The sequence below is a fragment of the Ovis canadensis genome, chromosome 2 (genome assembly GCF_042477335.2).
Source record: "Ovis canadensis isolate MfBH-ARS-UI-01 breed Bighorn chromosome 2, ARS-UI_OviCan_v2, whole genome shotgun sequence".
NCBI lineage: Eukaryota > Metazoa > Chordata > Mammalia > Artiodactyla > Bovidae > Ovis > Ovis canadensis.
In genome coordinates, this window is record NC_091246.1 from 215,351,170 (window position 1) to 215,378,006 (window position 26,837).

A 26,837-nucleotide genomic window follows, 5' to 3' on the forward strand; every position below is an offset into this window, starting at 1 on the left:
ATTGGGAAATCAGTTCTGAGACTGCCCCACAAGAAGAGTGTGTGTGTGTGTGTGTGTGTTGGCAGGTGAGGCGGTCAGTGGTAGAGGGAGTGGGTGGGGAAGGGCTGCTCTAACCAACCGCCTCACCCCTGGGATCACCCAGCATCCTTTCTCATGAATGGTATACAAACGGAATCATTCACTGCTTAGCTTACATACGTCCCAAAGGTGAGTAACACCAGAAGAGTCAGTCATTCACAGACATCTTAGGCTTTTGTCACAAAAGCACAGGGAGCCAACATGTAGAAGTCAAGTCTGACCTTTCCTTTCAGCAAGTGGAAAGAGCTTTAGAAAAAGCCTCTATCACTTACACAGCCCGAGGAGTGACATATTAAACCGTGGCTCTGATTTGCTCCTTGAGAGCAGCTAGGATCTAGTGAATGCTAATTTGCATATACTAATGTATTCTACTGATAAAATGAGGGATTTGCTTATCAGTGTTAAAAGAGCCAAAGGGATCTGAGTAAGGAGATGGTTGTCACACATGCAACAGAGGAATGGGAGACTAATACAACAAGCCAAGCATGGAGGGTCATGGGATTGCTTCCGCTGTCCCACTGGAGTGTATCTTTTTGTTGTATTCCTGTTGTAAAGCTTTCCCATGAATCGCCAATAATGCTGGGCAGATTGAAAATAACGAAACACAAATTCTATTCTACTTTCCTTTCTCAAAGCATCAAACTGGGAAAAACATCTCTTAAAAAGGTAGCCTCGTTTCCCCATTAAAAACATGCACCAACACTTGTCCATTCATTCTCACATGCTTAAGATAGACACTGCCTGCCAAATACTTTCTGAGGAACTGCTGTGTCATTTTAAAACACCACTATGCATTCAAACCTCCTGAAAATTTGTAACATTTGGAAAAAAAAAAAAGCACATTCTGTCAGATTTATATTCAAGGAGCAAAGATCGCATGTTTTTCCAACAATATCTACTTTACTGAACAGAAATTCATTTGAAATTCCAACCTTAAATGGACAACTCAAACTGGTGTACCCACCCCATCCCCCAGCTCCTGGGATTCGGAGAGTCTCTGCTCGCATCTTCTGTGCCCTGCTGCTAGGACAGGAGAAGCACTTGTCCCATCTTACCTGTTACAATGCTGTCACTGATTGTTGCGTTGCTTTAGTTGCTAAGCCATGTCTTTTGCGAGCCCATGGACTGCAGCCCACCAGACTCCTTGGTCCATGGGATTTCCCAGGCAAGTGGGCTGCCATTTCCTTCTCCAGGGGATCTTCCCGGCCCAGGGACTGAACCTGCATCTCCTGCATTGCAGGTGGATTCTTTACCATCTGAGCAGCCTGGGAAGCCCCTGCCACTGATTAGGAATGACTGTGTGGAGCTAACTACTACATTCCCACCCGCTAGTAAAAGCCAGTGAGCAGCTTAAGAGAAATGTCATATGACACCCCTTATATGTGGAATCTAAAAAGAAATGATACATATGAACTTATTTACAAAACAGACTCACAGACTTAGAAAAGGAATTTATGGTTGCCGGGGGGAAAAATGGGGGGAAGGGATAGTTAGGGATGGACACATACACACTACAATATTCAAAATGGATAACCAAGAAGGTCCTACTGTATAGCACAGGGAACTCTGCTCCATGTTATGTGGCAGCCTGGATGGGAGGGGAGTCTAGGGGAGAATGGATTCAGAATGTATGGCTGAGTCTCTTCACTACCCACCTGAAACTCTCACAACATTGTTAATCAGCTATTGTTGTTGTTGTTAGTCAGTTGCCCAGTCGTGTCTGACTCTTTGCGACCCCATGGATTGCAGCACGCCAGGCTTCCCTGTCCTTTACCATCTCCTGAAGTTTGCCCAAGTTCATGTCCATTGTATCGGTGATGCCATCCAGCCATCTCATCCTCTGATGCCCTCTTCTCCTTCTGCCCTGAATCTTTTCCAGTAAAAAGACAAGGATTTGGCACTGTCATAAGCTACAAATGGTGCCAATAACTGGCAACACCACTCACTGGCCAGTGGGCAGGTGATTCAAGTGCCCAGAACAACTAGAGGAAGTCTCATTTGCTGAGGAGTGTCAGTCCGTGCTATGTATTTCCCATGTTCAAGTGTACAAAAGCAGACAGACTGCATGCAAAGAGGCCAATGAATTCAAATACTCAGAAGAGGGGGGAATTTTTTCTTGAGTGTAATATCAGAGGCATAATCTGCTGATTCGCTGAAGTGAATCTATCTGCTAAAACTTTGGGGACTATTACTTATAAACATGAAAACAGTGAGAAAGAAAAAGGTTGCACGTTTTTTGATACCATAATTCTTTCAGTGTCTTTAGTTAGGGTGGTAGTGTTGTGCACTATATTAAGATTTTTGAATATATACTTATAAATCCCCTTTTTATCATGTTTATTCAATTTTTACCTTCCTTTTTCTCTCTGGAGAGGAAGATATTTACATTTTGTTTTTTAAATAAAAGCTAATAGGAAAACTCAAATTCACTTGAGAGAAATTTGTAGAAAGGAATCCAAGCCCTTAGGAAAGATACTTATATTGACATTTGTAGTCGTAGTTCAGTCACTAAGTTGCATCTGACTCTTGCAACCCCGTGGACTATAGCCTGCCAGGCTCCTCTGTCCATGGGATTTTCTAGGTAAGAATACTGGAGTGGGTTGCCATTGCCATTACTCAAGATTAATTCTTCAGTTACTTACTTGAGTTTCTTCCTCTCCCTTGCAAAATTTATAAACTGAAATTCATTTTTCTACAGTCATTTCACTTGATAGAAGAGACGCTTTTATTTGTTGTTCTGTTGTTAAGTCATGTCCTACTCTTTGTGACCCCATGAACTGCAGCATGCCAGGCTTCCCTGTCCATCACCATCTTCTGGAGTTTGCTCAAACTCCTGTCCATTGATTTGACGATGTCATCCAACCATCTCATCCTCTGTCACCCCCTTTTGCTCCTGCCCTCAAGCTTTCCCAGCATCTGGGTCTTTTCCAGTGAGTCAGCTCTTCGCATCAGATGGCCAAAGTATTGGAGCTTCAGCTTCAGCATCAGTCCTTCCAATGACTATTCAGGGTTGATCTCCTTTAGGATTGACTGGTTTATCTCCTTGCTGTCCAAGGATGCTTTTACAGAGACCTTTATTTTAGGAGTGAGAATGGGAATGGAATGGAGGAAATAACTTATTCTGAAACTCCTGAAGCTGACTTGAAACAGAGTGGCATAGCACCCAGACAGAGGGGGCAATGGTACAGGACGACCTGGGGCTGGCAGCTGGGTTAGTGAGGTGGGATTTCCTACCATGTCTGACATGGACTGTCACAAAGCAATAGTATTTTTCCCCATTCTTGTGTTCACTTCTCTGTCTGCAAGAACAGTTCAGATTCAGAAAAACAGACCAGAAATTTACTCTGAAACCAAGGGAAGATGGGGCAGAGGTTTCTTTCAGTACTGATAAGACTAGATGTAGATAGATCAAAAGCTAAATCCAATTTAACCCACCTCAGGCAGAAAAAGTAATTGAATTAAACTTCCTCTCAATATGATAGGTTTGGAGATCTTAAAGCCACGCACAAAGAACCAGGTTAGAGAGAACTGTGGAGTAAACAGACAGCATGGAGCTCTGGCCACCCCCGCCTACAGGGAGTTTGATAAGCTGTTGATTGCCTCTATTGCTTTATGATGGAGGCTGAAACTGATTAAGCTGCTTATGGGGCTCTGAGGCTAATGGTCTGGCCCACCAAGAATACAGCTGCCACTGATTTAGGTAAGCTGCTTGGCATTGTATGGTTTGATTATTACAAGGGGGAAAGAAAAGAAAGAAAAAAGACAGCAGGGTATAAGAGAGCTTTTTAAAAGAGAAGGCTTTATTATGCCAAATAGCTACACTACTTTGACACCCTAAAATGAATATGGAATTACTGATTCTTTCTCTTCATCTGGTATCATAACTTGTTTTTGAAAGGCTTCCTCAAAAAGTACTTACTTTGGAGCCTGCTCATTCTATATCAAATCACCTTTACAAGAATACACCACCGGTGCCTTTAAACTCACTTCTCCAGTGCTAAGAGTTTGGGTTCTTAGATCACTGATCCTGATTGCAGAAATACATAGGTGTACACTGGGTCTTGTAACCAATTCCTCCCCATGAATACCGCTGGGCAATCACAATTAAAACTGCATCTCTTTCTATACCAGTCAGCAGATCACTGATTACGTGGTAAAGGGCAGCAGGACTGAAGGGGTAGAGAGAGCTGGTAGGTGCAAATAGATTTACGTTGGATGCACATGTGAAAATCAAAACCCTAGTGTTCGCTCAGCCCTCTCTAATAAGCACTCTAAAACTACCATTTACTGGTACTATTCCTACCATTTAAAATAAGTTGTCTGGGGGAGCAAAAAAAAACAAAAACAAAAAAAACACCATAAAATCCTTGAGGTGAAATTACTTTTCAAGGTTTTATTTATTTTTTCAGTCTTGAAAATGAGTGAAGGATCTGAACACAGATTAAGTTGACCTTCTTTCTTCAGGGCAAAACAACAAAGAAAAGAACTGAATCACAGCAGTTTGATATGTTCTGAAAGTTGTCACAATTACTACTACTATTATTATTACATAATAGACCAGGAGCTAACTGTGGCTCAGATCATGAACTCCTTATTGCCAAATTCACACTTAAATTGAAGAAAGTAGGGAAAACCACTAGACCATTCAGGTATGACCTATATCAAATCCCTTATGATTATACAGTGGAAGTGAGAAATAAATTTAAGGGACTAGATTTGATAGAGTGCCTGATGAACTATGGATGGAGGTTCGTGACATTGTACAGGAGACAGGGTCAAGACCATCCCCAAGAAAAAGAAAGGCAAAAAGCAAAATGGCTGCCTGAGGAGGCTTTACAAATAGCTGTGAAAAGAAGAGAAGTGAAAAGCAAAGGAGAAAAGGAAAGATATACCCATTTGAATGCAGAGTTCCAAAGAATAGCAAGGAGAGATAAGAAAGACTTCCTCAGTGATCAATGCAAAGAAATAGAGGAAAACAATACAATGGGAAAGGCTAGAGATCTCTTCAAGAAAATTAGAGATACCAAGGGAATATTTCATGCAAAGATGGGCTTGATACAGGACAGAAATGGTATGGACCTAACAGAAGCAGAAGATATTAAGAAGAGGTGGGAAGAATACACAGAAGAACTATACAAAAAAGATCTTCACAACTCAGATAATCACTCACCTAGAGCCAGACATCCTGTAATGAGAAGTCAAGTGGGCCTTAGGAAACATCACTATGAACAAAGCTAGTGAAGGTGATGGAATTCCAGTTGAGCTATTTCAAATCCTAAAAGATGATGCTGTGAAAGTGCTGCACTCAATATGCCAGCAAATTTGGAAAACTCAGCAGTGGCCACAGGACTGGAAAAGGTCAGATTTCATTCCAATCCCAAAAAAAGGCAATGCCAAAGAATGCTCAAACTACCACACAATTGCACTCATCTCACACGCTAAACTAATGTTCAAAATTCTCCAAGCCAGGCTTCAGCAATACGTGAACTGTGAACTTCCAGATGTTCAAGCTGGTTTTAGAAAAGGCAGAGGAACCAGAGATCAAATTGCCAACATCCGCTGGATCATGGAAAAAGCAAGAGAGTTCCAGAAAAACATCTATTTCTGCTTTATTGACTATGCCAAAGCCTTTGACTGTGTGGATCACAATAAACTGTGGAAAATTCTGAAAGAGATGGGAATACCAGACCACCTGACCTGCCTCTAGAGAAATCTGTATGCAGGTCAGGAAGCAACAGTTAGAACTGGACATGGAACAACGGACTGTTTCCAAATAGGAAAAGGAGTATGTCAAGGCTGTATATTGTCACCTTGCTTATTTAACTTATATGCAGAGTACATCATGAGAAACGGTGGGCTGGAAGAAACACAAGCTAGAATCAAGATTGCCAGGAGAAATATCAATAACCTCAGATATGCAGACGACACCACCCTTATGGCAGAAAGTAAAGAAGAACTAAAGAGCTTCTTGATGAAAGTGAAAGAGGAGAGTGAAAAAGTTGGCTTAAAACTCAGCATTCAGAAAACGAAGACCATGGCATCCAGTCCCATCACTTCATGGCAAATAGATGGGGAAACAGTGGAAACAGTAGCAGGCTTTTTTTTTTTTCTCCAAAATCACTGTAGATGGTGATTGCAGCCATGAAATTAAAAGACGCTTACTCCTTGGAAGGAAAGTTATGACCAACCTAAACAGCATATTCAAAACCAGAGACATTACTTTGCCAACAAAGGTCCGTCTAGTCAAGGCTATGGTTTTTCCAGTGGTCATGTATGGATGTGAGAGTTGGACTATAAAGAAAGCTGAGCACCAAAGAATTGATGCTTTTGAACTGTGGTGTTGGAGAAGACCCTTGAGAGTCCCTTGGACTGCAAGGAGATTCAACCAGTCCATCCTAAAGGACGTCAGTCCTAAGTGTTCATTGGAAGGACAGATGTTGAAGCTGAAACTCCAATCCTTTGGCCATGTGATGCAAAAAGCTTACTCATTTGAAAAGACCCTGATGCTAGAAAAGATTGAAGATGGGAGGAGAAGGGGACAACAGAGAATGAGATGGATGGCATCACCAACTCAATGGATATGAGTTTGGGTAAACTGTGGGAGTTGGTGATGGACAGGGAGTCCTGGCGTGCTGCAGTCCATGGGGTTGCAAAGAGTCAGACATGACTGAGTGACTGAACTGAACTGATTATTATGTAATTGACTCTTGAAAGAATCCAGAAAATATGGAAAAGAAAGCAATGCTTTCATGTAGCATCTGAAAACGTGTTAGAGAATGAGCTGTTGATTTAAATGATTAAGCAAAGCCTAACATATTCAGAACTTTGGTTTGGTTTTCTTCCTGGCTGTTAACTTGCTCAATCATTGAAAGGATATATGTATACTAATAAAAGTATAAAAAGATTTTCACTCCTACATGCTCTGTTCTGTTTTTTTTTTTTTTTTTTTTTCCTAATGTAACATCATCCAACTGTTTGGCTTGAACACAAGTCAGAGTTTAATATCTTCATTGTCCTTGATGTCTTTTTTCCTTGTACAATTTTTTTTTTACCGATTCAATTCACCTATCATAAAATTCACTCTTTTGAAGTATACAATTTAATAGCTTTTAGTACAGTTACAAAGTTGTGCAACCATCACAACTAATTCCAGAACATTTTCATCATCCCCAAAGAAAGCCCCACACCATCAGTAGCTACTCCTCACCCCATGGCTTGTCCTGGGCACTGGAAATCACTCACCTTCTTTGTCTCTAAGGATTGGCCTATTTTGGACATTCTAAGAAAAGTCTACATAAAATAAGGACCATAAATATGTATTCTTTTCTGTCTGGCTTCTTTCAGCATGATGCTCTTAAGGCTCATCCATGTTGTACCCTTCATTCCATTTTATGTCCAAATACTATTGCTTTAAGTGGATATACAACATTTTGTTTATCCATTCATTAGCTAATGAACACTCAAGTTGTTGCCACTTTTTAGCTATCACGAATAATGATGTTTGAACACTCCCATACAAGTTTTTATGTGGATATATGTTTTCAGTTCTCTAGGGTATGGCACCCCACTCCAGTACTCTTGCCTGGAAAATCCCATGGACAGAGGAGCCTGGTAGGCTGCAGTCCATGGAGTTGCGAAGAGTTGGACACGACTGAGCAACTTCACTTTCACTTTTCACTTTCATGCACTGGAGAAGGAAATGGCAACCCACTCCAGTGTTCTTGCCTGGAGAATCCCAGGGACGGCAGAGCCTGGTGGGCTGCCATCTATGGGGTGGCACAGAGTCGGACACGACTGAAGTGACTTAGCAGCAGCAGCAGCAGCAGGGTATGTGCCTAGGAGTGGAATGGCTGGGTCATAGGGAAACTCTACATTTAACTTTTTAAGGGACTGCCCAGCTATTTTCCTAAGTGGCTGCACCACTTGCCCTTCCTACCAGCAAGTGTACAAGAGCTCCAGTTTCTCTAAATGCTAGCCAGCATTTCTTATTGTCCTATAATATCTTTTTACATTAAGCTTTCTCATTCTGAATAGAAAATAATTATCTGGGCTTGTGAATATAAGTACACTAATGATGACAGAATTCAGTACCAAGAACATAAGCATCAAAAACACATCCCTGGGGAGAAAACAGACATGAAATGGCCCCATGAAGTGCTTACCTGCTGCAGATCAGCGAGGGAATACAGGTGGATCTGTTGAAGGAGGTATTCTCTGGGGAAAATTCTGAAAACAAGGACAGAAACACAAATTGTAGTACTGCCACAAAATGCTTTTTTCTGAGAAGTTTCTAAGTTCTCATTCAAGAATCCTTTTCCACCTAATAACTCCTCCTCCCCACATCCTCTAAGAAACCTATAACAATACCTTTTTCCAGGTATTTTTCTTTCTAACACAGATACCACAGAGGAAGTAAAAGTGTGATCCTTGATTTCTGATGTATTCCAAGATGCTCGGAGTACAGTGCAGTGGTCCAGGCCTGAGGACCAGAGCACCAGGTTTCTCGCACCAGCTGCGCCCCTGAACGGTGTGTCATCTCAGGCAAGTCCTAAAACCCATGTAGCTTCAGATTCTTCACTGTTTAATGAGGATGACTGAACTCGGTATCTTAAATATCTTTCCAGCTCTATTATTCTATGTCTAAATGAACAGATTGTGGAGTTGAGAATATCAACGAGAGTAGCAACCTGTGTGTCTTTTTCTAGAGGCTCCTGTGGCTTTCATTAATGAGGATAGTGGTGCCAGACCTCACATTAATGAACTATCCTCTTATATGTATAGGGATGAGCTTTGGAGACCAGGTATGGATGGAAATAATAGGACAAAATATTTCAAGTTGAGGCTCCCTGACAAAGTCCAGTATCTTTGGATGCTGTCAGTTCATAGCATCTGGAAAAGTGACAGTGAGTGAACATGAAAAAAAAAAATGAATTAGGGACAAGTATATAGATACCAAAGCATAGATGGCTAGAAAACAGCGCGCGCGCGCACACACACACACACACACACACACACACACACACTCTCTCTCTCTCATATAAAACAAAACTTACAGTGCTAGCATTTCCTGTCTTTGCCTTAGGATACAAGAAAATTGAATAGAACCACCCAAATGAAAGAAACGATCTCAACTTTACGAACATTTATGATGATCTACAATATGCCAAGCACTGTGCCAGGCACTGGAAGACAGTTATGAACTAGAAAGTTCCAGTATCAGAGCTCAAGGAGCATAGAGTCAAGTGAGGGAAAGATCATAAACTGTTAATTACAACATGGTGACTGGATGTAAGAGCTATGCGTGGGGTACATACTTTTAGATTGGCCCAGCATGGTAGGTGCCCACCTTGGCTGTCTATTAGAATTATTTGGGAGCTTTTAGAAAATAATAGGGCACAGGAATCAGTAGAACCCAGAAATCAGTCTTAAAACAAAAACTCTCCTGGTGACTAGAGCAGCCAAGGTTTAGAATCACTGGTCTAATACCTAGCTCATTGGGGAATTCATTATTCAGTCTTTCAATTAAGTGTGCATTACTGGACAAATCCTAGAGATTAAATCCTTCATCCTTCCATTCATCTTTCTATCCATTCAATTCTGATTAAGCACAGATATGTGCCAGCTACTGTACTAGGCCACTGAAGAAAGAAAGGGCATTGAACCAACGAGAAAAAGTCCCCTGGCAGGGAGGCCCCCAATAGGCATTTTGTATTAATAGTTTGGCTCTCTCCTGGGAAGAATGATAGATTCTGAAGAATTGTGCTGAAAATCCCTGTTTCATCCACAGAGTGAGAACAGACCATTGAGTGATACGGTCCTTGTACTCTGAAGAACGGAATTCACTTCCTGAGGCTGGGATCCCTTCTACTCTAGTGGTTCGGGGCTGCACACGTGACAGGAAGCAGCACACAGTCCCCACCCAGCTGGAAATTGTGCAGGGAAAGTGCTCAGTCCCTCCATGTGGGATGAAGCTTTCCTACTGAGAGGCCCCTATTGTAGAAGGTAGACCACGGGCCCGGGAGACATGACCAACGTCCATTTTCAATTCACACACATAGGGTACCGAGATCGTCAAGAGACCTGTTCCTCATGGCCCCTACAGGGTTAACAATGAAGAGCCTGCTTTGGGTGTGGCCCTTGATAAACATCTCATTTTAGTTCTCACAACAGCCCCACGTGGTTGATACCACTTCCATTTTACATAAGAGGAAACTGAAGCTCAGAGGCAAAGACTAATTTGTCCAGGGTCATAGAGTTGGGCTTCAAGGCCAGGACTTTCTGACTCCAAAGGCCTGTGCTTCCTCTACTTTCCTGGAGATAAGGATGGAAGAAGGAGAGAGGTGGGTATGAACTGACTGTCTAATTTAGCTGTATGATACATCTCTCTTCCGGGTAGGTGTTTATTACTGTTTAGGCCAGCAGCAATGTGGACCAATTGTTATTTTTTGAAAGAAGGAAACTTACACTGATGTGCTGGGTCATGCTCACTTCCTGAAGGCAGTGGGGAGGATGGCAAGATTGGCAGGCAGGGACAGTCCTGACCAGGTACCCGTGGCCTAGGGTAACCACAAGGCGAAAGGAAATGGGTGAGTGTACAGACACAAGAGACCCTTTCGGAGGACTGACAACACTTGGAATGGGTGAAAAAGCAGAAAGGAACTGAAGGTGATTCTGAAATACTTAGCTGGGATGTCAGGATGGTGATGTCACTGGCCAGCACAGGGCAGGCTGCTGGGGGACGGGATAAAGCACTGAGATTTATCTGTGCTGAACAGCAAGTGCTTGTGCAAGGGACAGCAAGTGTGGCCCTCGGGGATGTGGGGTTGAGAGACGTGGGAGAGCCAGGGGCACGTCTGACATCAGCACAGAAGCTTTGGGAATGGACCTCGGAGAAAACCGAATAGGAGGAGGCTTGGTATGAACCGGGGTTGTTTTGTCTATCTTACAAAGCCTAGAAGTATCTGAAGTACACTTTGGTAGTCCGCAATTTTTCTCATGCTTGAAAAACTGCTTTGAAAAGAACCAGGATGTTCACATGTGCTTCATTTCCCTTTGTGAAATGTTTGTGCCCGGCTTTCCCTAATCTTACACAACCATGAGCCATGGTTCATTGATAAAATGAATAAATGAACAATTATGTAAATTAGAACTTATTCAGATTTCACCAATTGTTTCACTAATGTTCTTTTTCTCCTCAAGGGCCTAATCCAGAATACAAGATTACATTTAGATATTTTAAAATATATATAAACACTTGCAAGTTGAGACCCAAACGTACATGCAGAGAAGCAAACCTAGGATGCAGTCTTCCTGTGGGGTCACCAGGGCAGCAGAATACGGTCATCTAATATGGGGACAAAGGACGTTTGAGTGTGGTTGAATAGGAGGAATTCTTTTTCAGAGACAACTGCCTCGTAATGAAGTCCCTTAAATAAAATGAAAGCAATGTGCCAGCAGAGCTGAGAAAAAAAGACAGAGTGAACCAAACAAGTAGGCTGGAAAATCATTTCAAGGTGAGCTCCTGCCTTTTCTGTTGAACACATGAAGGTCAGCTGGAGAAAATGTTAGAAGGAAGGTGACTGAAATGAACCCTAGCAGGGTAGCATATCGTTAATGTTTTGCTACTTCAAGTTCTTCTCCAAAATCCTTAAACTTCCACAACTGAGAGTATACAGGATATTAAGAATTAATTACAGGTTTACAAGTGGAGTCACACTGGTTTACCCTTACTGGAGTACTACCGTCAGTTGGTGATCCAGTCAACAAACAGTACCAAGTGCCTGAAATGAGCCAGGTGGTGTGCTAAGGGCTGGCGATGGATACGTTCAATGAACACAGCTGATGAGCAACAAAGAGGATTTCTACTTTCTCCACTCCAGGTGGGTCCTCATTGCCTCCAAACACTGCTCATTCTTCTCACAATAACTCACCAACTTTGGGCACCGTCATCTCTCATATTCCTTTACCACGATTTGTATACAGCTAAAGTCAGCTATGTGTTGTTTCTGTGTGTAAATATACTTCACATATTTATTTCCTCTTTCCCTCTGGAAGAAATTCTCATCCCTTCCAGAAGCACTGTTATTTGCTGTCTCCTCTTTGGCTCTCTTCAGTGTCTAATACTAATAATTTACAAGAGTTGGGTCCTAATGACTCAAAAAACTGGAAAATGCAATATACACAGAAAAGAAAAAGGAACTGAGCATATTGTGTTTGGAGGAGATGTTGTGTCCAAGAGATTTAGTGGTGGCCATAAAAAACACCGACTTTTAAGACAGATAATGCCAGTCAGCTTTTCTTCACCATGAGGATGGAAATTACATCAAGAAAGCATTGAAGTCAAATATGAGAATAAATTTCTTGAGCGGGAAGACAGCGTGGCATTAAAATGTGTCTCTTTAACGTAAATAAACACTTTTTAATGTACATAAAAGAAGAAAAAGATTTATTTAAAGGGAAGGACTTGCTTTTCTGCTTAGAGGGGAAAAGGGTTTCAAAGGCGGGCTCAGATAACCCCATCAGCTTGTTCCTCTTTCTTACTGCCCATGTCTTTAAGGCAGACTCAACTGGTAAGACATTCTCTGAATATCTTCTTTTTAAAAATTTTTATTCAGTTTGTAAAAGTTACCTTCCATTTACAGTTACTGCAGTGCTCGCTTTGGCGGCACATATACTAAAATTGGAAGGATACAGTTATTGCGAAATACTGGCTATATTCCCCATGTTTTGTGCAATACATCCTGGAGCCTGTCTTACATCTGATAGTTTGGACCTCCCATTCTCCCATCCTATATTGTTGCCCCCCTCCCAAAAGGGTAACCACGAGTTCGTTCTCTATATCCGCGGGTCGCTTCTTCTCTGTTATGCTCACTAGTTTGATGCATTTTTTAGACTCCACACATAGGTGATATCACACAGTGCTTGTCTTTCTTGGAATATTTTCTTTAGGCTGATGTCCACAGCGGAAGTGCACGGCAAATAAGGAGACGAAAGCCAAGCCCAGGAAAAGCAAGGGCAACTTCCTGTTTGGAGGATGCCAAGGGCTTCCCCCCATGGTGGCTTCGGTGTACGAGGCGGCCCAGCTGATGGGAGCTCTTTAGGGTATGGATGCAACAAGTGGGGCCTCCCAGGGTAAGTTATGGAAGAGCTGGTGGAGAGTCGCAGGCCCTAGGTGTGCTTGGTGAGCATCACAGGGCTCTGCAGGGCACACAGCCACTTCGGGGAGAGCTAGGGAAGCCGCTCACATGTGGGAGGCAAAGTGTGGCACCTCCTTGAGAACCATGGCAGCACTGACTTTATAATTTTACTATTCATATGCTTAATGAATGGTTATTGAAGTTTTTTGGTCAGAAAACAACTAGTGATCACCATATGGCACAGGAATTCAATGCAAATAAAGCTGAGTCCTATGACCTCAGTGACTTGCCACCATGGTGAAAAATCTAAAGTCAGCACACATTTTCATTGTAACAAGCAGGTGCTGGGTACACATTGGACAGGAAATTTAGAGAAGACATAGTTTTTTTTTCCCCCTAATACCTACAAATAAGTGAGATGAACAGACAAGTAAGTGAATAACTCCAGCTCCAGCATGGAGTGCATGGGTGAGGAGCCTATTCAGGAAAAGCCTCAGAACCAACACGTCAGAACCCACATGAAGGAGTGGAAGGGCAGGTATTCCAGGTAGAGGGGGCAGCGTGGGTAAGAGCAGAGAGGCCAGGACAAGCATAATTCTTTCAGGGAACAAGCTCTGTATGTGTACATGTGTGTATGCGCCCATGCTGGGAACCAGGGTACTGCAAGGTGTGAGCTTGGAAAGTGTGTAGCCAGATATGAGAGAGCTTAGATGCTTGGAGAACAGCCTACCCCCAAAGAGATGAGTGCCACAGGAGTGCCTCACGCAAGAGGAAGACAGCATTAGATTTGTGCCTGCGTTGTTGCTGTTGGCACTAAGTTGCATCTGACCCCATGGACTGCAGCACACCAGCCTTCCCTGTCCTTCACTATCTCCTGGAGTTTGCTCAAACAAACTCATTCTTTGTGCCTATAAAAGTTCACTGACAGCAGAAGGGGAAAGAGACCAAAGAGATGGGACAATTTTGGGGGTAAACTAGCTGTGAAATGATGGGAGCCTGAACAGAATTTAGATGGTTGCCCTTGGGGTGGAGAGAAAGGGAGCCTACCACACACAGATTTCTGCGGCACCATCCACATGCCATGAAGACTACCAGGAAATGGAAGCCAGGAAGGAGCCTGGCACTGCTCATGGTAAATGGAAGCTGGTAAATGGAAATTCCATTCACTGACACAGGGAATAAGGAAGAGGAGTTGCCCATGAGGAGAAAGGGAAGCTCAGTTGTCAGGGAAGAGGTCTGGAACTGTCTGTGGAATGTCCAAGTGGAGTCATCCACGTATTCAGAGAGGAGAGCTGTGCGCCTGCAGGTGAAGACATGAAAATGAGGAACAACCAGGACAGCACACACTAGAGCGACAGAAAAGACTGGATGCCGGCAGAGCAGTGCCATTGCAAGAACAGCTGCAGGAAGCAAGCTGCAAAGGAGCAGTCTGACAGGAGAAAAAGCAGAAGAGCCAACATCCAGGAAGCCAAAGGAGGAGGGAGTTTTAAGGACAAAAAGGGTCAACGGCATCAGAGGCCCGGAGAGGTCAGATAACCCGGGAAAGACACTCACAAGGCCTGAAAAGTGCCTGCTGGATTTGGCAAAATGGAATTCATTAGTGACCTCGGGAGGAAGAAGGACACCAGACTGCAGAGGGGCGAAGGGCTGTGGATTACTCTTTTAAGAAACTCACTTTAAAGGAGAGAAACTGGGCCATAGCTACAGAAGGATGCAGGACTAAGAAAGGATTCTTTTCTTAGAGATGGAAGCCACTTGGGCATATTCACGTGCTAATATTGAAGAAGCCAGTGCAGAATCAGAAGCTACTGATGGAGAAGTGGGAAAAAGAGAGCCTGAGCTCTTGAGCCTGGAAAGGCCTAGAGGAAATGGGACATGGAGCTCCCACTAGGAGCTCTTCCAAATAAACGTTTGCCATGGGTGAGGGTGCGGGTACATACACACTCTTTTCTTCACTGAAATGCTTCAAGTTTCTACTAAGACTTTCTGTAAAACATAATCACTAATTTCCCCAGTGTTCCCTTCCGACTTCAACATCCTAGGAACGGAGAGCTACAAACCAACGGAAGGTTGCCTGACTTGGCAGTGCTTTGCTAAATGGCCTCTTAGCTGCAGGAGGGTGCTGCCCTTGGTTTCTGGTGAGGAAGCTGTGTTTAGGGTTTTCTGTGCAGTAAGTGATCTCGCTGTACTGCAGGCCGAGTCGTCATCAGGTCAGGCAGAATTTCACCAGCAGGCTACGCATGAGGACGGCCCTGCTCACGCCAACGTGACTGTCCTGACACCGGAGCCAGAGGACAAACAGCAGGAGGAGAGTCAACTCCACACCTCACTCACCGACCGAGGGAAAACTGCATCGCTGGCAGTGGCGCCGTCAAGGTCTCTGATACCAAAGGACAATGAAGAAACCTGCTGAAGGATCATGAAAACCAACCAGCCCAACTGTTTCTCGCGCCAACTACTTCTATTTTATCACCTTTAGAACTTCCTGACATACTGAGCAGGTAAGTCAGGCTTCATTTACAGATGGTTCCGATGAGAAAAGTGAGAAAAGATTAAAAGGGAAAAAAGGTCATGAATGATTCAGATCTCTTATATTATATAGGTGGCACTTGGGGTTAAAAATGCAGAAATAATGGCCTATGAAATCAAAGGCAGGAGTCTATATAAAACAAGTAGGGAGTCCTCTTCTATTTTGTACCAGGACACTGAGTCAAACACATCAAGACTCATTTAACCTGACTAATTCCTGAGGACTTAAACTCAGTTTCCACTGAGCCCTGATGCTCATGAAAGAAAAGGGACTAAGTCAGGCCCTGAAGTAGGCACACCCTTTGCAGGATTTGATAGATTTAGTAATATCGCCATATCCCTAAAGCTCAGTTCTTTGAGCTGCATAACTGGCATTAAAAACCCAATGATTAAAATGAAAATATCTTAACATATGTAACAGATATGATTTAAAGACTCATCTCACACAGGGTGAGGGGAAGGAGCAGGTGAGACGAATGGAGAGAGCAGCATTGAAACATATACATTACCATATATGAAATCAGATAGCCAGTGAAAATTTGCTAAATAACGCAGGGAGCTTAAAACTGGTGCTCTGTGACAACCTAGAGGGGTGGGATGGGGTGGCAGGTGAGTGGGAGGTCCAAGAGGGAGGGGACATACATATACCTATGGCTGATTCATGTTGCTATATGGCACAAACCAACACAGTAATGTAAGACAATTATCCTGCAGTTAAAAATAAATAAGTTAGAACTCTGGTGGTCCAATGGCTAAGACTCCACTCTTCCAATATAAGGGCCTGGGTGAGCCCTAGTCAAGGAAGTAGATTCCACATGCCACAGCTAAGACCCAGAGCAGCCAAATAAATATTTAAAAAATAAATAAGTTAAAAAACAGACTCATCTCCCTCCCTTCTTCTACATGTATCTCTGTGTCTATCACTCTCTCTTTCTCTTAAACACACACACACACAGGTATACACAATAAAAAAGACAACACCAAGGGAAAATCTCCAATTCTGATTCTAAACCATAACGATCTAAAGGAAGATTATGTGTAGAAGTGCATAAGGAGTAATTTAGAAAGGAAAATCATTAATTCATGAAGTATCGCTGTGTTTTCCAAGAGTCAGTGCTCCAGGTGAGGTAATTTGTATGGAATGGAAAGGGTTGCAGTATTTTTCCTTTGGAGGGCACACGTACCCACGCCGAAATCAGCAAAAAGCACAGTGAAATATTCCCAGGGAGATGCAATTTGGTGTTCTTGATATGAGCTACAGATGTTCCCGAAATAGTTACATTAGACTGGATATAGACAGGACTCTTATGTCCAGCCATGCTCCCAGCTAATGGAAGAACAATTTTAAATCAAAGGCAGATATTGCGATAGCCATCCATGTGGAAGAAAACAAGCTTCAATCATTTCTCTAGATACTTCATTGTGCTAATCTCATTGGTTGAAAAAGTAGCAAGATTGCATCAGATATTATATTTTGGCAGATAGGTATGGGAAAAAAGGGTCTCTTTTACATGTTCATTCAGAGACTGTGCCTAAGTTTCTTCGAGCTAAAGCCTGGAGTAGAAATACTTAGGAAGAAATTTGGGTTGTTATTATTCTGGGATCTGATTATAAAAGTGACAGATTTTATCACATTAGAGATCCTAGCTCAAATCCCTATGTTATGCCACGATTCTAAGAATATAACACTTTTTCTGCCATGCGTTTTATTTTCCTGTCATCTCTTAGAAAATGATTTTTTTATAATCTACAGATTTCATTTAATCTCAGAATAAGATAAAATCACTTTTTAACTTGCTATGGATTTCTCGATAAATAAAAAGTTCTGTGTACATTATAGTAAAATTAATATATAACTTGCCAGAGCTCCTTTCTCAAAGTTTATTAATGTTTTAGTTTTGAATGATGGTTTTGCAGACAGTCTACAGCTCCTTTTTAGAGTGCTGATACTAGCACATATATACATGATTTCCTGAATGAGATTTCTAGAGAAAAACGAGGTGAGGGGAGGGACTCAGGAGATGAGGCACTTAGCTGACTTGAAAACCTTGGTTCTTCGAGTCATTCAAGGGAAAAGGAATTCTTGAAGGAGACTGAGAATAGCTGCTTTCAAAAACTATCAAAGTAACGTTTTGTGTTTTAGTAGGTTTTGAGTCTTGATAGATTCACATAGCTAATCTGTTGAGAGGAAAGCCCCAAAGACACTTTTAACTAGCTAACTCAAAAACTAGCCACAAAGTCTAGCCAATATTAAATCTTACAGAGAACATAAAGAGCTGTGTTCATTTAACTGGGCTTAAAGAAGTGTTATATATAAATCTGAAGTGCTAATAATCTCTGGTCTTTAATGAGACTAATTTAGTGATAATATTGTGCCTAAAATGGGCTCATCCTTCTAAAATTCAGTATTAACCAGATTTTGGCTAATGATCGGCTGCACATTTGGATCTTAGATTTTGGGTATAGACACTTCTCATTTTCAGTTCAGAGACACAGCAAGTCAAGTCTGTGTAGACTGTTTTAAGAACGAGGCTGACAGAGGAGACATTAAGTGTATTCAAGTCACAAAAGCACGCAATCTTTTCTCTCTGTAGCAGATTATCCCTCTACCTAATATGTCTGACTTACTGGGAGGTAGGGAGATGAGGAGTTGTTGCTATGAAATGATCTCTTTCAGCTCTTTCATGCAATCTTTTGTTGGGTACACTGAATAATATCCTCACATACTTCTAAAATCGAGGGTGCATCAGAATGTTCATGCATCAAAATACCACTTTCACTCAGCGATTCATGATGCTTTCGACAAATATTTGCTGGCATAAAAAGATGTTCACAATATACTAAGCAAAATGATTGGGTTAAAAGTAGTATGTACAGTGTTGTTGGTGGTGGTTTTAGTCGCTAAGTCATGTCCAACTCTTTACGATCCCATGGACTCTAGCCCACTAGGCTCCTCTGTCCATGGAATTTTATAAGCAAGAATACTGGAGTGGGTAGCCATTTCCTTCCCCAAGGGATCTTCCTGACCCAGGGATTGAACCCAAGTCTCTGGCATCTCTGCATTGGCAGGCAGATTTTTTGCCACTGGCATCACCTGGGAAGCCTTGGCTCAGGGGTAAAGAATCCATCTGCCAAGCAGGAGACTTGGGTTCGATTCCTGGGTTGGGAAAATCACCTGGAGTAGGAAATGGCAACCCATTGCAGTATTCTTGCCTGGAAAATTCCATGGACAGATGAGCCTGGCAGGCTATAGTTCATGGGGTCGCAAAGAACCAGACATGCCTGGGTGACTAACACACACAGTCACACACACACAGTATGGTTCAAGGCTCTGGAGATATAGCAGGGCCTAAGAACACAAAACAGATAAAAAGCCACGACCTTTCATAGCTTACATCTAGTGTGGAGAGCACAGGGTCTCCGGGCAGGGCTATACAGGCTGAGAAAAGCATGACCTCCACAGCCATATGCGTGGCTCCAGAGAGGGAGACAGACAATATAAAACACTACATTTCGTGGTGATAAGCAGAGACTAAAAAGATGAAGCGTGTGTGTCAGGGAGGGTGCTGGGCGCAATTTCAAATAAAGTGGCCAAGGATGCCCCATGAACACGGTGACTGCATATGGATCTAAGGGAGAGAAGGAAGCCAGCTATGCAGTTACTTGGGGAAGAGGAAAACAAGCACAGAAACTCATGTGGGAGCCTGTGTGCTGTGCTCAAGGACTAAACAAGGCTGGTCTGGCTGGAACAGAGTAAAGGAGGGGGCACATATCAGGGGATGAGGGCAGAGAGGGGATGGGGAACCTGCCATATTCGTCCTTGGCTTTCACTTGGGTGAAGAGAGGAGAAGCTATCAGGTAGTCTGAGTCGGGGGTGACATCATCTAATGTACACATTAACTCTAACTGTAGTCTTAAGAACAGACTGAAGGGGGAGACCAGTTACCACGATAATCCAGGGGACAGTGACAGTGGCTGGGACCTAGGGGGTAGCAGGGGAAGTGATGGTTTTATGACGATTTCAATTTGAGTGGATTTATTTTGAAGGTGACGCTGATAGGATTTGTTGATAGGTTGGATTCAGAACTGAGAGAAAGGTGTTTGGCCTGAACAACTGGATGGGTGGAGGTGCCAGTAAGGCGGATGAGGGGCCCTGCAGCCAAAGCAGTTTGCAACAGGAGTGGGGGAGGGGCTACTAGCTCAGTTTTGACCATATTAAGTTTGAGATGCTAGTGGACACCCAAAGGATGTTTCAACCTTTGGACTTAGCTTCCTGTCTAGTGAACTCAGCAGTCAGACAGACAGCTTTCCCTGGGGGTAAGGAGCAAAGAATTGGGAAAGGAAATCTGGTATATTAAATGACATTTCTGGGGACTGTTTCTAAGAGTTGAGCAAGCTGCTGAATTTTGCTTGAAGGAAGAGGAGGCAAGGACAGTCTGACAGGATAGACACACATACACATTCACATACATACACATTCATATTTTTCTGGCACTCAGCAGGCTAGACAAAGTTAATAAAAATGCCGGGTTTTATGATAGAAATTTTTCACTGTTCAATAAAGCTGGTATTTCAGTGAGAACTAATACTGGATATAATTTCAAATGAAACGTGAGACTGAAGACAGCAAAAGGTGACTTATACTAAGTTAAACTGTCAAATGGTTTAGAATGGTCTAAGCAAAGAACTGAACTTAACAAACAAGTAGGACTACCTGTTCCCCCAGAACCATCACACTTGTGCTCTAAGTCACTGGGAAGGCAGCTATAACATTGCCTATTGGCTTCAAGTAGTGTTGGAGAGAAACTAGTTTTAAATATTTATCACAATAGGAACTTTGGATTCACCAGGCACCCAAAACCCCAATCATCTGTTAATGATAGAGAATGGGAAACACTCAGGCATCCACCAATTGATTTCTGTAATATCTTTCTTTGGACTGGATAATTTCACTTCAGCATTCAGAAGAGAAAATGACTTAATTCAGGATTTCTGAAAAGCTAGTCCAAACAACTGGTATTGCTCTGGCAATGTTTTTCAGCAATCCAAGGCAAAATGAGACCAAAAAAAGAATAGTAGATTGAATTTTAGATCTATTTGACTTTAAAAAGCTGTTTGATTGCTGTTCACTTTTTTTTTTTGCATCATTATGTTCTTTTATGAAATGGTGAGAAAGAGATCGTAATATTTATTTTAGACATGGATAAGATAACCCTATAGACATCTCTACATTTACAGGTCTATGCAACAGAAAGGTCTGGTAAACACAAATCTAGAGGAAAGTGTGTTCATTAGCGATAAGCCAATAGCCATGCCTTGCTCTCCAAGCCCAGCGCTGGCAGTGAGTACAGCAATTGGACCTTTCCGCACAAGAGACATTACTGTCTGCCACCTCGCTGCCTTCACACTCTCCTAGACAACCTCAATGAAGTCCTTCAGGAGAAATAAAAGGGGTTATTCCTCTGAAGAGTCTAGAAACTTCTGGACATCACTGCCACCAGCAAATGCCCCTGGGAAAGCAGCAACAATTTGAGCATCAGAAAGCCTGATTCCGAGTGTGAGCTCTGCTCCTTGCCAGCTCTGTCACCTCAGGCAAGTCACGTAGCATGTCAGAGTCATAGTTCCTTCCATTCTTTCTAAATACCATGGTTTACCTATTATAAAGACTAAAGAGTATATTTATGGGAAAGTACTTTTTAACTGATAAAATCATGATTATCTCACCATCACAAATAAGTGAAATGGGCTGAGGATGAGAAACGCAGGGCAGCAACATATTATGTACCAATTGTCAGTGGGTTTAGGGAGATAACAGGAGGGGCAGGGATTATGGCAAAGTGGAGAGTCTAATACGTAATGCTGATTGCTACAGCCAGGAATGAGGGAAGACTTGTGTACTCAGAGCTTCTGATTTCCTAAGAGAAACCAGACAGCTTTATTTTGTGAGAGCATGAAAAGGCCTAATTATTTAAATGTTCGCTTTTGCTGTTGTTGTTCAGTGTCTAAGTCATGTCCCACTCTTTGCAACCCCATGGATTGCAGCCCACCAGCCTTCGCTGTTCTTCACTATCTCCCAGAGTTTGCTCAAATTCATGTCTACTGAGTAGGTCAGACATTTGCTACTATTTTGCAACTTTAGAACCTGGTGGAACCATCCCTGAAAGGCCAAACAAAACATCTGAGGGCAAACCTGGCCCCGAGGTGACCATTTATGACTTCTGATTTACGCTTGGATCCCACCGTTCCTGTGTTCAGCGGGGCATGCAGGCCGGAGGCCCTTCCCAGCTTTTCCCGGGGTCTCTCCTGAACACGTCCTTAACGGCTGCTCATCCGGATGTATCCTGACAGTGCGAAGATTTTCCACAGAGTACTTCACGCACCTCCACATGTGGACACTGTAAATAATTCTTCTCGTGAAAAGTTAACTAGACCTTGAACTGATCCAGCAGGGTCACCATCTGGGAGTCCTCAGAGACCGTGAATTGTCAGCACTATAAACATTTTAGACTTCGTGGAAGACACTGACTTTTTCTAAACTGATCACCCCTGCCAGTCAAGATTTGCAGTTCGGGTTCAAGAACAAGGCGTTCGTTTAACAACAATAACAAAAACAGTGAGGATAAAAACCGGACGGTCATTGTAACGACAGGCCTAAAAGCCAACTGCGACTTCCCTAATAAGGCAATGACCAAAGTTGGCTCCCTGGCGGTCTAGCACCCATACGATTAATCAGTCTGTTTCCAGGTTCCTCACGACAGCAATATTAACAGTTTGCTTTATTCTGTTTATACAGCACTGACAGGTCTTCAGCATGTTGGGCCTACTTGCTGGAGATTAATGGCAACTTTTATATGGAGGTAAAACCCAGGCAGGGAGAGAATGCCTTTTACGACTAGATAAGAACTGGATTCCCTTGCTCTGTTTCGGTTCCCGTGTTGCTCATCAACTCCTCCCTCTTTTAATTTCTATCAAGGATCTATACGGTTAGTTGTGCCCAGCAGGTCCTTCGCACTGTCTAAACTACCCCCTATCCCCACTCTAGAGGTGGTTCCCCAGGTGAAACAAAGGAAACCTTCAGTATCCTGCTTTTGAACAAGCTTATTGTCGCTGAAGGTACTGTTGACTGATTTTGTTTTTAAAAAGTCAGATTCCGTATAAAAGTGAAAGACAAGTAAGAGATGGCTTCTGGTGACAGTCATTTTAGCATGAGGTGGGCAATCCTCTCTGTTAAATGGTTATTTTTATAGACACTGAAGAAGGCAGAATGAATAAGCATGGTCCAGCTGTAAGAAGTATGGACATCCCAGAAAACCTTAGACATATTTCACGAAACAGTCATATTTTAAAATAAATCCAAAAAAGTTCTTAACTCCCCCCAAAACCACCCCCCTCCCAAAGCTATGAGACCTGCTTGCTACTGGTGTACTTTTCTCTGTGCCAGGTTGGAGAGCTTGGCAACCTCAGAGATTATATAAATATACAGAAACTAAGACAACAACAAAAAATTATAGCACCTCTTCTAAGGCTCTGTAGGAATCATCGTCTTATTCTTTGCTCTTGGGAAGTCTTAGGGAGCCTCCCGCTCCACCCACTTTTATGCAACAAATGCACAGATAAGTATGCACCGCATACCCAGAAACCACAGGCCCTGTGCCAGACTAGCTCTCCAACCCACTTCCTCTTGCTCACCCCTCTCCGGACACAGTGAGTAGCAGGAGAAGGGGCCCGATTCCAGTTACAGAGCATCAGGGGTGGCTTTTAAGTGGACTCTTTTAACGAAGATTTTTAAAGCTAGAGACAAGAACAATCTAGGGTAAGAAGCAGTATTAGTAATAATAGTATTTATTATTTACTGTGAACAGGCACTACTGTCTAAGCCCTGCAGTTGTAAAAACCCATTTAATTCCCACAACAGAATGTACTGAGGGGAGAATTAAATAATCATTTGTGTTTGAGAGAGCAGAACAAAATACTGGGTTAGATTGGGGCAGATCTTGAATTCCATACTTGCGCTTTAATAATTTGTCTGATGTCAAGGTTCAGTTGGAGAGGAAAGAAACCCAAGCGTGACGGACTAGTTAGAAGGATACTGTCATGGTCCTGAGACTGAACCAGGGGAGTGCATTGGCAGTGAAAAGCAAAGGAAAGATCTGAGAGCTGTCCCAGAAACAGAACCAACCAAATCTTTTTTGTGCTGGTTTGGTCTGTTCATTTATTCAACAACAATTTCTGAAGGTTTCAGAAGGTTCAAACACTGTGCCAACTGACAGGGAAGTAAGAAAAAGAAGAATCTGAAGATGACTCCTTCCTCCGAATTGGGCTACCAGCCATGGCTCAGTGGTCTCAAGTGACATCGTAACAGACATCCATTCATCACCCATCCCTCCTTACATCCATCTGTTCAGTACTTACTAACCACACACCGTCTTCCAGGCACTACACTGAATGATGGTCATGAACAAGTCCAGGAAAGAGAAATGAAGGGGGCGGGGAAGACTCCTATTTTCACTCTCACAGCCCCAGGCTGCCTTCTCCCTAGAACTTCCACTCCTTTCCCGGTGGTCTGGCCATAAGGCGTAGTAGTACATGGTGGTAAGCCACCAAACTGCTGGCACAGCGTAGGTATGCTTACTCATCCATATGAAGAGAGGATCTCCTATTTAATTTCTAAATGTATGCCCAGATTTGGCATATTTAACCAAAGCAAAACATTACATCATAAAGGTATCCAACAAGGTTTCCGTGTGTAGATTTTAACATTATTCAACAATAAAAGCACAAAGAAAAACCAGCTCTGAGCAAAGCCAAAGGTACTGAGAGTAATAGAGTGAACATACTTTGAATGTCAAGAATCTTGTATCTAGCTTGGTTGGTAAATTTGTTGGAAACACATAATTTTATTCCCTTTCAGGCAAAGCCCCAATCTTTTAAAATTAAGATTTGCCTAGACTTTACAAGAGTAAATCTTGACTATTTTCTAGTGTTTTCTGAAAAACAACCAGGTGAAAGAATGGCTACCACTATGAGGCATTTTGCTCTATGGCACCTGCCTTTTCATTATTATTTTTATGAGAGCTTGTCTAGATATTACATATCCTTTACTATCTACATTTAGTTCTTTTCAAAACATCTTCTTCAGAGGCCTGGGATTCTTCAGATATTAATTGGATTTCAAATTGCAAACGATCACTTTCTAAAGCTTCTTATTCACATACGCTTGCCTCCAAAAACCATGACTAATGTATGCTTTCAAGCTGCAATGAAAAAAAAATTAAAAGATATGTTTAGGTACTTATGAACACCAACAACAATTATTTCAAGTATAAGCTAGTTTGTGTATACCAAGGGTGAGAATTTAAATGCCAATAAAACCTAACTGTAAAAGAAGGAATTTGATGAGAACAGGCACATTTTTTAACTTCAATTTTATGTTAAGGTTCTGAGCTTGGTATGGACTTGTGTGTTCCATAAACTTGGACATAACCAACCTATGGAAGAGCAGCCTATGCCAATGATAACATGAAAAGGCAGAATCCTGAGCCTTTTTATGGTGGGTTGTTTTTCTTTTTTAAATGTATTTTAATTCCAGCTCTACGGCCTGTATCATTTACCAAGTCTGTTTCTGTCTGTAAAATAAGATTTGAATAACCACTTACTAATCTCTCATTGAAAAAAATGTTTTGGAGCTATGAAATATTTCAAACATGCTTATTTTCACTGACGATAATAGGAACTGAAATTGGAGAAACTATAAGATGCTACAATTAATGAGGACACTTCCATGAATATTATCTCTAGTTAACCTATAGGTAAAGAGAGGTCTTCACCATCGTGGGAACTCGATGCATGGGTTAAAAGCCTTCAGTTCCGCTGAGATATTATTTTCATTGTGCTTGGCTCAACCAGACAGAGGCCCTCAGAGGAAAAAGTCAGAGATGAGCCCTGAGGGAGAACCACAGAATTCCAGCTACTCCGCATTGTAAAGGCCCTCGGAGATCATCTAACCACCCTCCCGGGGCGGAAAGAAAAACAAAGAAAAACAAACCGGAGCTGTCTGACATTTATGACTCTTACCTGCGGCGCAGATCCTCGGCCACCGCCGCCCGGCAGCTGAACAAATAGGCTCGCAGTGACTTCAGCCGCTGCCGCAGCCGCACCACGGTGGCCAGCGGCTCGGCGTGCCCGTACAGCATGGGGTTCTGCTGCTGGATGTCGATCAGGGGCTCCTCGTACACGTACTCCAGAAACTCTTTGGCCTGCTTAGACACCTACGAGAGAAACTTCCTCCATTAGCACTGGCGCAAAACCCGGCTCTCCACACCTCCTCCAGCTAGGAACCATAGCTTAAATACCAAAATGACATCATTTTCTGAACACAGACAAATAAAAAAGCCCATAGTGTAACTAAGTATAAAATACGGTTTTCTTTCTCTCTTCTAAGAAACTCAACTGGTAAAAGAAATCTGGGCATTGAAAGGAATTACAACATATATTAACTCTGTTTTTTGTTTTGTGTGATTCCCTGGAGAATCCCATAGACAGAGGAGCCTGGTGGGCTACAGTCCATGGGGTTGCAAGGAGTTGGACACGACTGAGTGACTAACACTTTCACACATATGATAAAATAACACAGAACTATACAGATTCAGTATACCAATGTCAATTTCCTGTTGTTTTAAAAAAATATATTGTATTACAGTTATTTAAGATACACCCAGTGGGCAAAGTGGGTGACAGATACATAGGACCTCTCTGTATTACATTATCTATACAACTTCCAGTGAATCTACAATTATTTCAAACTAAAAAGTTTTAAAAATAATTCATAAGCCTCTTAACAGCAATGCTGATTTTAAAAACTAAAGCTATGTGCATCTATATGTACATATATTCTATGGTATTTTTATAAAGTAGTTACTTTAGAAAGATAGGTAAACCATGTACATCAAAAGGAATGAAAGAATATCTCCCAAAAAGGGGGAAAAGGATATTATATACAAAACAATATGCATAGAAAACAAGCTCAAACGTACACTTTAGTGAGCAGAAAAGAGTTGCTTTTATTAGTAAAGGTCTAGACTTGGGGTGGGGGCT

General features: G+C 42.3%; 1 protein-coding gene and 1 long non-coding RNA gene across 7 annotated transcripts in view; one reads left to right on the plus strand and one right to left on the minus strand.

Annotated features, from left to right (window-relative positions):
- The window catches only part of PLEKHM3 (pleckstrin homology domain containing M3), a 208,537-nt gene that overhangs the window by 88,607 nt on the left and 93,093 nt on the right, over positions 1–26,837 (minus strand). For all 4 annotated transcript variants that reach the window (XM_069578165.1, XM_069578166.1, XM_069578162.1 and 1 more), the window contains 2 exons: positions 25,818–26,011; positions 8,241–8,304 (listed from right to left, as the gene is read on the minus strand). In XM_069578165.1, the coding sequence (XP_069434266.1) occupies positions 8,241–8,304; positions 25,818–26,011 (258 nt within the window). The remainder of the gene's footprint in view (positions 1–8,240; positions 8,305–25,817; positions 26,012–26,837) is intronic.
- LOC138434158 (uncharacterized) lies at positions 10,261–26,159 on the plus strand. Of its 3 annotated transcripts, XR_011254668.1 has the most exons (7): positions 10,261–10,418; positions 11,480–11,591; positions 11,775–11,957; positions 13,027–13,209; positions 15,409–15,715; positions 25,180–25,293; positions 25,542–26,159. It is a non-coding gene; the product is annotated as an uncharacterized lncRNA (long non-coding RNA). The 3 variants fall into 3 exon arrangements; XR_011254667.1 differs by lacking the exons at positions 10,261–10,418; positions 11,480–11,591; positions 11,775–11,957; positions 13,027–13,209 and adding an exon at positions 20,982–21,335 and having other exon boundaries at positions 13,297–15,715; XR_011254666.1 differs by lacking the exons at positions 10,261–10,418; positions 11,480–11,591; positions 11,775–11,957; positions 13,027–13,209; positions 15,409–15,715 and having other exon boundaries at positions 24,837–25,293; positions 25,474–26,159.